The 12,991-nt window shown below is 37.9% G+C and overlaps 2 protein-coding genes across 3 annotated transcripts in view; one reads left to right on the top strand and one right to left on the bottom strand.

Moving 5' to 3' along the window:
- Positions 1-2,943, bottom strand: part of gipc3 (GIPC PDZ domain containing family, member 3) — a 16,526-nt gene extending 13,583 nt beyond the window's left edge. Inside the window, exon 1 of the mRNA XM_014010774.1 lies at positions 2,580-2,943. Coding sequence (XP_013866228.1) covers positions 2,580-2,804 — 225 coding nt within the window. The 5' untranslated portion in view covers positions 2,805-2,943. The remainder of the gene's footprint in view (positions 1-2,579) is intronic.
- A 4,146-nt stretch (positions 2,944-7,089) lies between these two features.
- si:zfos-943e10.1 (GRAM domain-containing protein 3) overlaps positions 7,090-12,991 on the top strand; it is a 14,021-nt gene continuing 8,119 nt past the window's right edge. The window contains exon 1 of one of the 2 annotated variants that reach the window (XM_014010771.1): positions 7,090-7,296. In XM_014010771.1, the coding sequence (XP_013866225.1) occupies positions 7,205-7,296 (92 nt within the window). In that variant the 5' untranslated portion in view covers positions 7,090-7,204. Of the gene's footprint in view, positions 7,297-11,697; positions 11,991-12,991 lie in introns of those variants that run through there. The other variant, XM_014010772.1, reaches the window with a different exon arrangement.

The following is a 12,991-nucleotide window of genomic DNA, read 5'->3' as shown; positions in this document are numbered from 1 at the left end:
TACTTCAACTGTAACTGCTTTCTCAAAGAAAAAAAAGCTACTTTGAATATTTTTATGGCAAATATGCAAATATGTTTGGCTCTAAAGAAAATTTGTAGAGTTGGGAATTTACCARAGCTGGAAATTTAAATATTTTGAACTTCAAAGGTCCTGTTACACTATAGTGTTTTAGACAGTTTCTGCTTACTTGTGAACATTTAGTTTGGAATATATTTTACTCCTATCAGCTACAGTTTATATTCGATCCAATCCAAAATAGGCTTATAGTACACTTTTTTTTAATTCCACCTTCAGCTTAGTGTTGGACAARCTTTTCATAAGATGGCATGAGTTGTCTAAAACAGTATAGTGTGACAGGGCCTTTAGAACAGATTGTGCGAGTTGTACACACCATCAAACAGCATCAAATTTCAACTTTTTAATACTCCAAATGATTTGGCACAAGAACTGAGAAGTTTGCAAGGATTTTTTAAAATTAACCACAAAATCGTTGTGCTCTAAAAGAAAATGYGCAGCACCAAAGACACAATCTGGATGCACAGTACCTGCTCGACAGGATCAAACACGCGTAATCATGGCCATGAACTATAAAGATAGGAAAAGCAATCATGATAGCCTTGAATGCTGATAACAATGATAAAGACGGTGGTGCATTGTACTTTTGCTTGTTGCTGAGTGTTAGTATTGGGAATTCAAAGGAAAGGACCAATCACTAGTTCTGGTAAAGGGGTTTAGAGGCTACATTGTATGCTTTAGGTTATGCTGAATCACAACACTAAATGCACTTTTACATAGCAAAGCAAAACCTGTAGATAAAATGTGCAGGGTAATCATCATTTTTGTCTGAAGATTGTTTTCTGACTAATGCTTTTTTTAAAGCCTGCTCCACTGTAAGAAACTTCATGGAGTGAAGAACAAGCACGTGTTAAACAGAAATGCACCAGATGCACCCACACCTACAGTATATGTTGAAGTGAGACCTCTTCTTTGTGTAACAAGGTGGGAAGCACCCGGATTGTGACCTGGAGGACGTGACTCTAGGGTCAACTGGTAGATTACTGGCAGACACAAGATTTGAACCATTTGGAGGTTGGGTGAATATGTGGTAAATGGTCACCGTAATTTGTTCTTTTGTAATGACAACAGAATTTGCACCTAAATTTCTATTTTTTTGTCAGTCTGATGACATCATTTTAAAATATGAAAAAAAAGATGTGACAAGCAGTTACTCAGTACTCGAGTAGCCTCTTTATGAATTACATTTTTCCTTAAGTACATTCTTGGAAGGTTAATTTTTACTTAAGTAAAAGCAGCACTATCCATCCATTCATTATCTATACCCACTTTTTCCTTTTAGGGTCACGGGGACTGGCGTCCATATCCAGCAGTCACAGTGCGAGGGGCGGGGTACACCCTGGACAGGTCGCAAGTCCATCACAGGGCCACACATAGTTCATCATATTTTTACTTGAGTATATTGGGAAAACCCTGGGCGTAATTTTTTTTTTAATTTTACACAATAATTTGATCCAGTCAATGTAACAACCCCCAATAAAGTTATATAATTTGCTCTAACACACTAGATATTAACTAGTTAAGTACACAGCTGTACGTTTCTTATCATCTTTATGTAACTTTGACCAGATTACAAAATTTACAAGGTCATACATGTTAGCATAACTGCTGAAAATGACATGCAGGGCTTTAAGTCTGACCTTGTCACATTATGGATGTATTTTTTTTTTGAACCGTGTTGTAATTTTTCCTAGTCAAGCAGTGCTCTAGGTAAATGCATACTATAGGAAAATTGAGAACTTTAGGTATGTCTTATAATACATTCTAAAAATGTAAAATATGTATTACTGTTGGAGAAGGTGGGCATTTTCTTATTGTTGAACTGACATATAACAGAAAAGGTGCAGGGTAAATGTAAAAAAATAAAAATAAAAGGAAAGTCAAGTAAATCACACTAAAATAATTGCAATGTATTTTAACCCCAAAATATCCTGATTCATTTTACAAAAGTAAGTAATTAATGGTAGGCCTAAAGACACACCATTGGTGTAACCTACTCCACTTTGTCCACAGCAAATAAAAACAGAATTGGGCATAAAGCAGTTTGTAAGCCTAAATGTGTCAAAGGTAATTATTGATCCATATAACTGTAACATTAAAAAAAATCTATTGGTAATTTCATTTATTTTCTTTAGACTACAAACCTAAAATGCTGTTGACTATATCCGACTGAAAATTACATTTATTCAAGTATTCAGTTTCACTTTTTATTTACATTCTTTTTTGAAAAAACCTTTTGTGTGTAAAATGTGACCAGCCAGTTTCATTTTCATAGCTATTTGTTTCCACTATTGATCCTTGCGTGAGAGCTCAAGTACAAAGTCTGGCAGATAATAGTAGGAGGAAATAATCTTCAACAAAGCATCATGGAAACAAACACTGGAATGGAAACCTAATACCTGCAAACACCTGTTTTCTTTTATTTCTGCAACACAAAGCAGGAATAATGAGAGGGCAACAACCACATTATTTCAAGGATTTTCAGTGTTGCTTTGTAACGTTACCTCTGAGGCGGAGATGTTGAACACCTCTGCAATCTTGGCATACAGCTCCTTGACGTTGGTGAATCCATGGATGCGCCCCGTCGGGCTCCCATGAGCCAGCTGGGTGTGGAAGATGAGCCTCGGTCTTGGGTATTCTGGTGGATCCGTCGGTGGAGGTGAAGGTGGCGGAAGCGGAGGAGCTGTGGGCTCCGGACACCCCTGATTCTGGGCCTTCTGGTCCTCCATGGCCTTGACCACTACTGCCTTGGACTCCTACGCGCTCATAAGCTCGCCGCTCTGCATCGGCCTCCGCTCAGGTATTGGTGATCAACTGTAGCAGAAGAAAAAAATTAATAAAACAGTCCTTCCCCACCTTTTTAGCCCATGAAACGTCCAACCAACCACCTAAAAGCTCTGGAGTGAGGGACACAGATAAATAAGTTATGAGTGTAACCCAGTACAAGTCGCCCTACCAGGTAGAAACCCAATACACGTTGACTATATTTGTTACACCTGAGCCTTTAGCAGCTCACGGACAGAGAGCACAAATAAAAGCACACCGGGTAAAAGGTTTTCAATACATGACACGGGTAAACTTCTAGTCCTTCATACCAGCTGAGCAACATGACATGGGACAAACCTCCATCACCCTCAACGTGTGAACAGCCCTCTAAAGTATGAAAATGTCCAGCATATCTGCAAAATGATTCCTACTCTGGGAACCGACAATGTTCCAGTGTTGCCGGTAAGATGATCTTACTGGGTAGGCAGTAAGATGGGGCTGCCTGCTGGCACTGCTGCGGTAAATTCTTGTTGATGTGCTGACCTTTTTACCCTCAACCTACAGGTCCACAAAATAAAGAGAAATAACCCTTTATGTGGATTTTTTATACTGTCTGCTTATTAATTTTTTTTCCCGTATTACAAAGCAGCATCTGATGTTGAAATTGGTTTTGAAAATATGATAATCTGAAAAATTAATGAGATGAAAGGCAGCTTGAAAAGGGGATTTACCTCATGGTCAGGACATCAGAAAACAAGTTGTGCTTTGTTGGCTGCCTCAAAGACTTTATCACTTTATATTTTTCACTCTGTCATGACGTTAATTTGTCCTTGACAGTGTGTTCATCATTAAATGTCAGGTACAAGCTATGATAACAAGAGAAACATTCATGACAGGACACAACAAGACACTGACGTTCTGCCTTTTTGAATTCGGAAATTCCACAAAAAATCCCAAACTTGCCAACAATGYGTCACCAGTTGTGTGGCCGCTGCAGTCAGATGATTCCGCTTGTAGCCGACTGATTTGGAAGTCCTGATGATGCACTTTTCTCATGGTTAAATAATCTTGCGTGCAATCGGTTTTTGAAACATTTTGTTAGGATGTCCTGCATGTACAGCATTTATCTCAGCTCCATTTGTTAAGCGTGTTTGAATGTTTCACCACAAGATAAAAACAACATATTTTTTCCAGGGTAGAGTGCAACCTCTGTTCTTTTTCAGTTCGCTTCATCAGCGTGACCGTGCACCTGTGATACGAAAGGGCACGGCTGCAGCTGAGTGTTCGTCACAAGCTTTGCAGGCCAAGGCGTTGCTCGCCCGCCAAGGTCCTCCAAGTAAACCATGCAGCGTTTTTCTTACGTTTTCTCTTCTTCCCTTTTTTTTTAATCGTAATTACAGGCACAATCAAAGAAACATGAACCAATGTGTTCTAGCAGATCCACAAGTTCTAGATGGGAAATTGTTTTAACAGCTATATTTTCAGTCATATAAGCTGTGATAAAACTAGTTGTACAAGAGGCCAATGAACCTACCGCACACATTCATGTTCACTGCTTGTAAAAAAGCAAGGGAACTTTATTTGGATTTTTTTTAAAAGTAGGCAGCAAAAGTCAAGAATAAAAACACATGTAAGACTCTCATTTTCATACAACAGCTAAATTTAAGTGCAAAAGAGTGTGCTGACTGAATCAAAGGATTTTGTGTTTGCAAAAGCAAATGTTGTGGTTCTTTTGTCCTGAAACTCTCAGCTCATAGGCTGTTGAGAGATGGGATGTGTTTTTTTTTTTCACTGTTGCCAAAGTGGTTTGCAAATATTGACTGAACCGATGGCGAATAGATTGCACTCAGTCGGTCAATATTAGCAAAAAGTGTGGTCTGGATTTCACTATTTGTCATACAATACAATTGTTTTATTTTACGTTTKAATGTTGCCATCTAACTTTTTTATTCACTCGTCATTCTCCCTTTTAATCGGATTCAAGATGGCTACCACAGCCAACTGACCTAAAAACAAATAAATAAAAATTACGATAACTCATTTCATTTAACAGATACAGTGCTAAAATTTGATGTGGCAGTAGCTGAGCATCTGTCCCAACATACAAGCTTAACAAGACATCTCACTGTGTTACAAGAAATTTTTTTTAAATATTTTTTTCACAGCAAAAAAAACAAACATTGAAATTAAACAAAAAAAAAAGTCCATAATGTTCCCATCTGGTGTACAGTTTCATTCATCCATTATCTTAACAGAGTCAAATACTAGGCCAAATTGTATAGGCTGCATATAAATCACAATTAAATATAAAGTGTTTTTCCTGRGTATTCTCTAACAATACATTGTATTTGTTTCCATTTCAACCTTCCTCATAAAATACTTCCCTACTATCAGAAGAGGAAGGATATAATCAGCTGCCACGTTGTTCCATTCAGTAATCAGTGTAGARTCACATTCTAAAATATTTTCTTCACAGTAGTAATAAAACTTTAGATAAAGGTTATTACTGGCAAGAACGCAGTTTGCCTTTGACATCCCAAGTCATTATGATCATTCATGGAATATAATGTGTAAGATATAAAGGYTGATGTTTCAAATATATACATATATAAAAACTTATGATTATGATTTATGAAATTACATCAAACATTTGGGTGGGTTGGGTAGGTGGGCTACTGTGATGTCTTTGGGTAATTTCTCTTTTGTGAGCAAATAATAATGAGTGTTMATCCACGTCAGTGATTCAGCACAGAAAAGCCTATAGCTGCCTGTGCAGCACCTACGCCACTTTTGTTGCGTTACACACTTCCTCACGATGCGTGATTTCCTTTTTAGTATCTGCCTTGCTTCCAGGCAGCGAGGGCGTCAGGGAAGTCTGACGGGCAGGCTGGCTATTGTAAAGGCCAGATTGTGTGAGGGWGTTGTGTTTGCCGCGTCATGTGGTAATACACTGCCTCTTCTGTTTCTGGTGGCGTGGTAGTGACTGAACTGCCTGGTGAGGAGGAGGGAAATAACAACAACAACAACAACAACAAAAAAAAGCTTTCAAAGCTGATGTTTGTGCACCTTTCTATAAACTGTTACCTGATAAGAATTTTGTTTTACGTGTTCAAGGTCATTGTCGATATGTTATCATTTTTTCATCAGTTTTAACTGCAACAAATCAATCAAGTTAGAATGAGCTGAAAATGTGTAAACATTTAAATCACATTTAAATATATTCTTTATTCTTTTAGTGGAAGGCGTTTCCTCATAACTTTCAGGCAGAGGCCAAAGTTCAGGGTCAGCCTCTGTAAACACTTCCTCACACTTCTCAAGGCTACTTTAAATAACTACAGTATCAGATAATGCAAGTAAGGTAAAAACAGAGTACCTATTYGCCATTTGCATCTTATACAATTTAAAAGATAAAATGGCCATTCAGTGCGATGGCACTGTGATTTAGCTTCCAGCATAATGTTTGGCCCTATGGCCTTGAATTGCTGATTATAGTCCTACAATAGATAAGAGTCAATGCCATTTGTTCATTRAGGTGTTGCATTTCCCCCCTTTTCAAAATAAGAGGTCTTGCATTAAAATTTTGTAACAGGGTGTGGTGGTGGAGTATTGAAAAATAGTCATGGACACATGGCCTTCTTTCCACACTAATGAGTCATTTATGTCTCTGTATATACATCATGGGATTATAATGCAGTACTGCATTTTTACATTTTAAATTTAAAAACATTGACTTCCAGCGATCGTTTTAACCATTATTACTGATATACGGAAATAAATGTCTTAAAATATAGCTGTATTTAAATTAAACTATTCAACAGAATTGTACTGTTTTCTGTTGCTTTGCTTTTAGACATTGGGACTAAACACAAACACCTTCACCCAACAAAATATCTGCATAACTAGCAGGCAGGCCCCACCCTGGTATTTGACTACTTAGTGTTTTTGGTATATAGTTTAGGTTTACCTAGTGTGGAACATCAAACAATATACGTGTTTTATCTCTTCTCGTGTTTAAATAAACTTTCTTTTGAAAATTTTTTTGATTAAAAAGACAAACACACGTGAAATAGTATCAGGCCTTGTATAAATTAAGGCAGTGACCGCCCATTTACCATATAAGGCAGATGGGCGGTCAGCTTAGGCCAACTACCTCATTCTGATTGGATAACACATCTGACATGACCGTTTTTTCATAGGCCTTCGACGATTCTGATTGGTCTTCTGACTTGGTCCGATTTGAGCTCATTATCCTAATCAGCCGTGGGGAGAAAGGGCGAAAAGAACTAGAAGCCAAACAAGAACGGTGGAGTTTGGCGTGGAGAGTCGTTTCTACACGAATCGACCACTACTGGYTTAGGGAAGAATGCTTGAAAATAAAAAAGATAGGTTAAAAACCTTTCTCAGGAAGATCGACGAGAAGGCCATCGTGAGAATAAAGCACTTCATGAAGGAGAGGTGAGTGGATTGAATGTGGCTAAGCTCGACCGCTAGCTTCCGCCGGCTGCTGTAGAGCATCGTTTTGGACACTAACTTATTTGGTTTATCTGTTTCTTTGCTGACAACAGTCGTACAGAAAGGAATATCGTTGTAATGATAAAGTACAGTTGAAAACAGCCGTGTGAAATTAACAGAGCACAGTCAGTCTGTGGTACAAACCGCTAGCATGCTAACTAGCCGCTAAGAGGATGTGCTCAGCTGACATTTAAATAAAGATTTCAGACTCGGTTTGCTAACTGTATGTTTATGTTGATAGAAAACGAACTTATTAAAGTAAATTACTGAAATACGTTTAGCTGTGTTATATATCATGAAATGTGGCAAATGAGAGCATGTTTTACTATTTATATTAGCAAAATACTGGAATTAATCTCTGTTCTGACTTAATGACTCATACGTATTCAGGCATTTGAAGAGATCTGACCCAATTTTACAACTTAACAAAAACAAAATTAAATTAAATAAAGGCCTGGAACCCTTTTAGTATACATTATAGTCAGTTTGTAAATATATCTTAGCTGGATGATGTGTTTATGGAAAAAAAAAACATAATCATAAGCTTTTTGTGACAATACAAACATTTATTATCTTGTTTAATTTCTAACCTTTCTCGCTTTTTCCATCCTTTTTAATAATAACACAGCCATTGGCCCACATTGCTGTGCTGTGAGTTGTTTGTTTTCACACTAGTAGTAACTACTGTAGGTAATCCTGTGAGTGTAAATAACTAGCATTACAAGTGGAAAACTGGCATAAAGAAAAGCTGATCCAGATTTGGTTGGTTCTTAATCTCGCCTTTGTCTACAGCTCAGAAATCATGACTTCATCCACCTGCTCTAATGGGTCAGATTGGCGTCAACATTTGCTGTTCCATCGTCTACGCCTGTTCAGTTTCACAGGTGTCCAGCCCTTGGAAAAGACTTATGCAGCACTCTCAACACGCATTTCTTCTCAAAATCCCTTTACACAAACTGTACCGTACTACATCCAGACAAGCATGCCCATGTTTTCTAAGAATAGTCTATTTTTAGGCTTCACGAGTTGACCACAGGTGGTCTACAGCGTTATGTAAATGATCTGAGTCTCGCTGTCAGCTCTCCATGTCCTCTAGGTTTTGCCTTCAACATTCCGACCCATAGATAGCTGTTTGCAGGAGTAAAAGAGCCCTGCCAATCAGAGGTGGCCTACTGGTTATCAGTGCACTTATGGTGAGTCTATCTGGTATGGAATGGTGGGTGATTATCTGTTTCAAGAACGCACTCGTACTTCAGGCTGTATAAGGCTTTAGTAAACTAAGGCTCTTTCCATTTAAAACAATAAGTCATTTGATCTCATCGACTTGTTTTTTTTCTTCCTTTTTTATACTTAAATCTCCAGAATAACGTGAAAGTGTTAAATTAGACTGTTTCAAATAAGCACAAATAGTTGACGGTAGCAAAGCAAGYGTTAACACTGAGCGTCGTCCTTGCTCGCTTTTTGTAAGATGTTTTCATACAGGCTTGTGCTGTCAGGGCAAAAAAAAATAATGACTTGCCTGGTACTAGGGAAGAGACCTGGCACAGCTGCAGAGCTTTTGGAAATACAAGATCCTAGAATAGGCTGGGTGGGGCAGCTTTGCATGCATCCTGTTGGCTCCAGGAAGATGCTCCCAGGAGAGAACTTCAGTACTGCTGTGGGCCGTGAAAACTGTAGGTCCTAATTATGAGATGTGTACGAGGCACAGGGAGAAAACCCATGTTAAAGTCAGAAAACCACATCTGCAGAACTGTCTATTGCTTAATGATGGGTTGCAGGCTACCTTAGCTGGTAGCAGTCGAAGTTATGCGTTGCCTCTGTCTGACTAGTGCTAATGACTACTCTGATATCCTTGTCACACAGCCAAGATAAAAGACTATATTCTTCTTTACAGTTTCACTTTTAGAATTTCACAGGAGCCTGCTSAATTCTACTTAAAGTAGTTGCTGTTCTAGATTCAGGCCCACACAGWCTTACCGTACTTAGAATCGTGACTAAAGCTTGTCTGGCTCCTTGTTGGCTTTTTTTTTATTCGTGTGGTGTGCTGTTGTGACATAAATAACCTTTTTTTTTTTCAAAACAAAGGGGAAGCACAACATTTTTCTTGTCCCAAACATAATACCTATTATACCTCATCACATTTTAATGGTAAAAACATGGAAAAGAATTCAGGTACTACAAAGGGAACAAGATACTATCATTAGAATTTGTTCAGTTGAAAATTATAYCCTTCTTTTTTTGTTCAACATGCAGTGTATTATTATTTTTTCCTTAAGATTGATGTCCTGTTATCCTTTCACTAGCCTGTACAAAGTTTTAAAGACTTACAGTATTTAAATGATTTATCRCCCATCTGACTTGGCTGTATTGCCTATTCAGACAACCATGTACCCCAAGTTGCTGAAATCGGGTGTTTATTATTGGACCCTCAGTGAATATATATGATTTTAAAGCGATTTAAAGTCTTGTGGGTATTTTTATACTGCATAACTACCTAGTTTTCTCTGCACACTTGCCCAGTCGTTCATAGAATACAGTTGTCTTGAAGAAAGGCCTTCTCTGTTTCTGTGTTCAATTTGCATGAAGGAAGTTGAGGGACGTGTTGTGTGCATGAGGCCGCGTGACTTCCCATAGCAAAACACAGCCCCAGTTATTCAGTAACACACACACACCGATCTCTTACACTTGGGACAGCACATGTACACAGTTCCTGCTGTGAAGCCCTGGCAGGGTGCCCGAGTAATATTTTAGGTTGTATTTGTTTATGATGGTGAAAATCAATGTGGCTGCCATAAAGTAGGCCAAATGTCAACCATATTGAATAAACAAATTCACTTACAAGATTTTGCCCTCTACCATGATTTGATCTGAATACATATTTTAATTTTGTCCTTTTTATTTTTAAGTTGGGTAAATGCAGGTACAATGATCTGTTATTGTTTTAGGGGGCTAAAATTGATCTGTCAGTTTGTTGCATTTAAACGAGCCTTGTTTGTCCAGAAGGTGGCGCTATCGCACCATGTGGCTCTGTTCATGGTTTCTGTTTAAAAGGTTGAAAAGCTTCAGGAAGTGAGGCATACATTCATGTTGCTACAGCAGCAGCTTTTGGCCGTAGAGTTCTGCTTGGCGGTAATTTTGTCTTMAGGGTGCTAGCACTGCAGACCGTGACAAGGCTGACATCTGTAGGACTACTGGATCACTCAAAACTGAAAATTTAAATATCTTTATACCGCGTGGGGTTGTTTTGCTGACTAGGATGTTGTTTGTGGCATCAGTCCCTGCTTTCGTCAACACAAGATTTTGAAAAACCTTAAATCTATTATCTAATCACGTTTTAGAAACCAGCCGTCCTGAATTGAGTAATTTCATGTTTTTAGTCAGTGACGCACAAGTTCTGTTTGGAACGAAGATAATCAGTGACTATAATACCTCTTTGAACATTTTGTTCRAGCGTTGTTGGTACTTAAAACAATGAGTGGACAAAATTGATCAAACTATACTGTTGAAGGCAGTTTGACTCTGTGCTGTATGTTAGCCATTTGAGGGAAATTAATAGGTTTGACCTTTTTTTTTGTTCACTTTTGTGTGGAGAAAAAAGTTTTTATAAACACTTTAAACTTCCATTTTCTTTGAAGCTGGAAAATTTGATTGTGGAAAGATTTATCTATAGCCTTTTTAATAAAGGACTGGCAAATGATAAAACACTGGCCTGCTTATCCAATATCAATAGATGTCAGGTAACTCCTTACTGATAGATTTTGTATCTAGGGCAAATGCATACATGCTCCACAGCCCTGAAAGGCCTCAAGACTGTGGTCAGGATCATGTTTTAATGATTTGCTAACTGCCAAATCTATTTAAACCCAGCTGGCACCCCTTGTTCACTCTGTAGGTTGTCACATGTTAGCAGTGGAAATGTGGCAGGTGGTGTTGAGACAGCATAGGTTTAAAGTAAGTGATWTATAATTAAAGTGTGGTTGATGTCAGATGTACAGTTGGACTATCTTGATGAGGTCAWAGGAATAAACCACTGAAGATCAAATCCTGACATGTTTGGACTACTTGTTACACTACATTGACATATCAATTTTTTTTGTGTGTTTTTTATACATTTGTTGACTATTYCTGTGCCCTAAACCTCGTTAACATCCTTCACAGTTGTCATTCCTATTGTATTGGCCGCTTGTAAAGCCACCTTGTTGCCGATGAGAATAGACCATTGTATTTTGTGGTTAGATTTTTAATTCTTTGCAATGTTTTTTTGAACCCCTACATTTYCATCACCTCCCACTGTTGTGTATTTCCACAACATCTCTCCTTAATCCTTGGGGAAAATGAAAGCTAAGAGAGCAGTTTGGGTTTGAGACCGAACACTTGACTCTTGTCCTGCTGTGGCTTTATCTTTATGCTGTGCTCTGAAATGCTTTCGACACTTGCTGTAAAACAGACCTTTACTCCCTGTAGAGTTGGCGATTAGGATATAAGAGCAAAAGGTATTGAGACACCCTGTCGTTCGGCTACGTACAAGTTAGGACTGTAGAGAACCAGATGGAAAATCAGTTGATTATGGAGAATGAGAACGTTTTGGTAAACCAAGAAGATGCCGAGGCCGATTTATATTCTGTGGATCTGACAAGGTAAACCGTGCATACCTACTTACCTGCACTTTTTAAAAATGTCAAATAAAAAAATAAGTTGACAGAAGTACGTTTGAGGAGCATTTAAAAATTCATATTTTTCTGCTAAACTGTAGGAATAAATATTCAGTTTGAAAGGTATTATTTAATGCTTTACTAGATGGACTATTTGTAAACCAAGATGAGTGTTTTAACCTGGTAGCATAATCACATGATCTTGTTTTGTTAGATAATGAACAAATACTGGGAACTCTTACTTGTGTATTTGTAAGCTTTGTCWCATGACACGACATCATGTAMGGTTCATGAGTGATATTCTTCTSGTGATAAACTTTTTTKKYMAWTTTTTTARACAATTTTAATGCTTGCGCAAAATTTGTTAATCTAAGTGGTGATAGATTCAAAATGGTTCTATTCCCATCACCCAGTGACGTGCACACTTCAACAAGGAAATGGGTCAGAAGTCAATTCCTAACAGCACACACCCCTATAAGCTACCTCCTGCTTTGCAAATGCAAAATACTAATTCAGACATCACTGCTAAAGAAGACATAGGTCACATTTAGATAAGTTGTCCTTCAATGCTGTAATTGTCAAGTGATTCTTTTTTATTGCTGTCATGCAATGTCTGCCTTGGCATGATTTTATTTTTGAACGGTTATTTTACTAAGTTGAATTGGATCAGTTTGGTTTTTTTCTTCTTCATCATGAAACATAAAAACCTAAAAAGTTTAATGATGGCACTGTYCGCTCATACTGTTTATAGAATAATCACATGACTGGTTGCAARTTGTTAGCACTAGTAAGCATCTAATGTGTAGCTTTAAGAGTTTACTTCTGAGTGCTGGCATATATCAGCTGCTTACACAAAGTAAAACAATTTGTCACTAAATCAGGAAGTTGTTCTGCAGTTTGATTGTATTTGAATGCTACTTGCATCTTCATGGGGTTTTTAAACCCCCTGCAAGTATAATTAATGTACACCAAGCAGTTAAAAAAAA

This window comes from Austrofundulus limnaeus, unplaced genomic scaffold, assembly GCF_001266775.1.
Source record: "Austrofundulus limnaeus strain Quisiro unplaced genomic scaffold, Austrofundulus_limnaeus-1.0 Scaffold73, whole genome shotgun sequence".
Taxonomy (NCBI): Eukaryota; Metazoa; Chordata; class Actinopteri; order Cyprinodontiformes; family Rivulidae; genus Austrofundulus; species Austrofundulus limnaeus.
The sequence above is the reverse complement of the archived record's forward strand: the minus strand, read 5'-3'. Positions and strand labels throughout refer to the sequence as shown.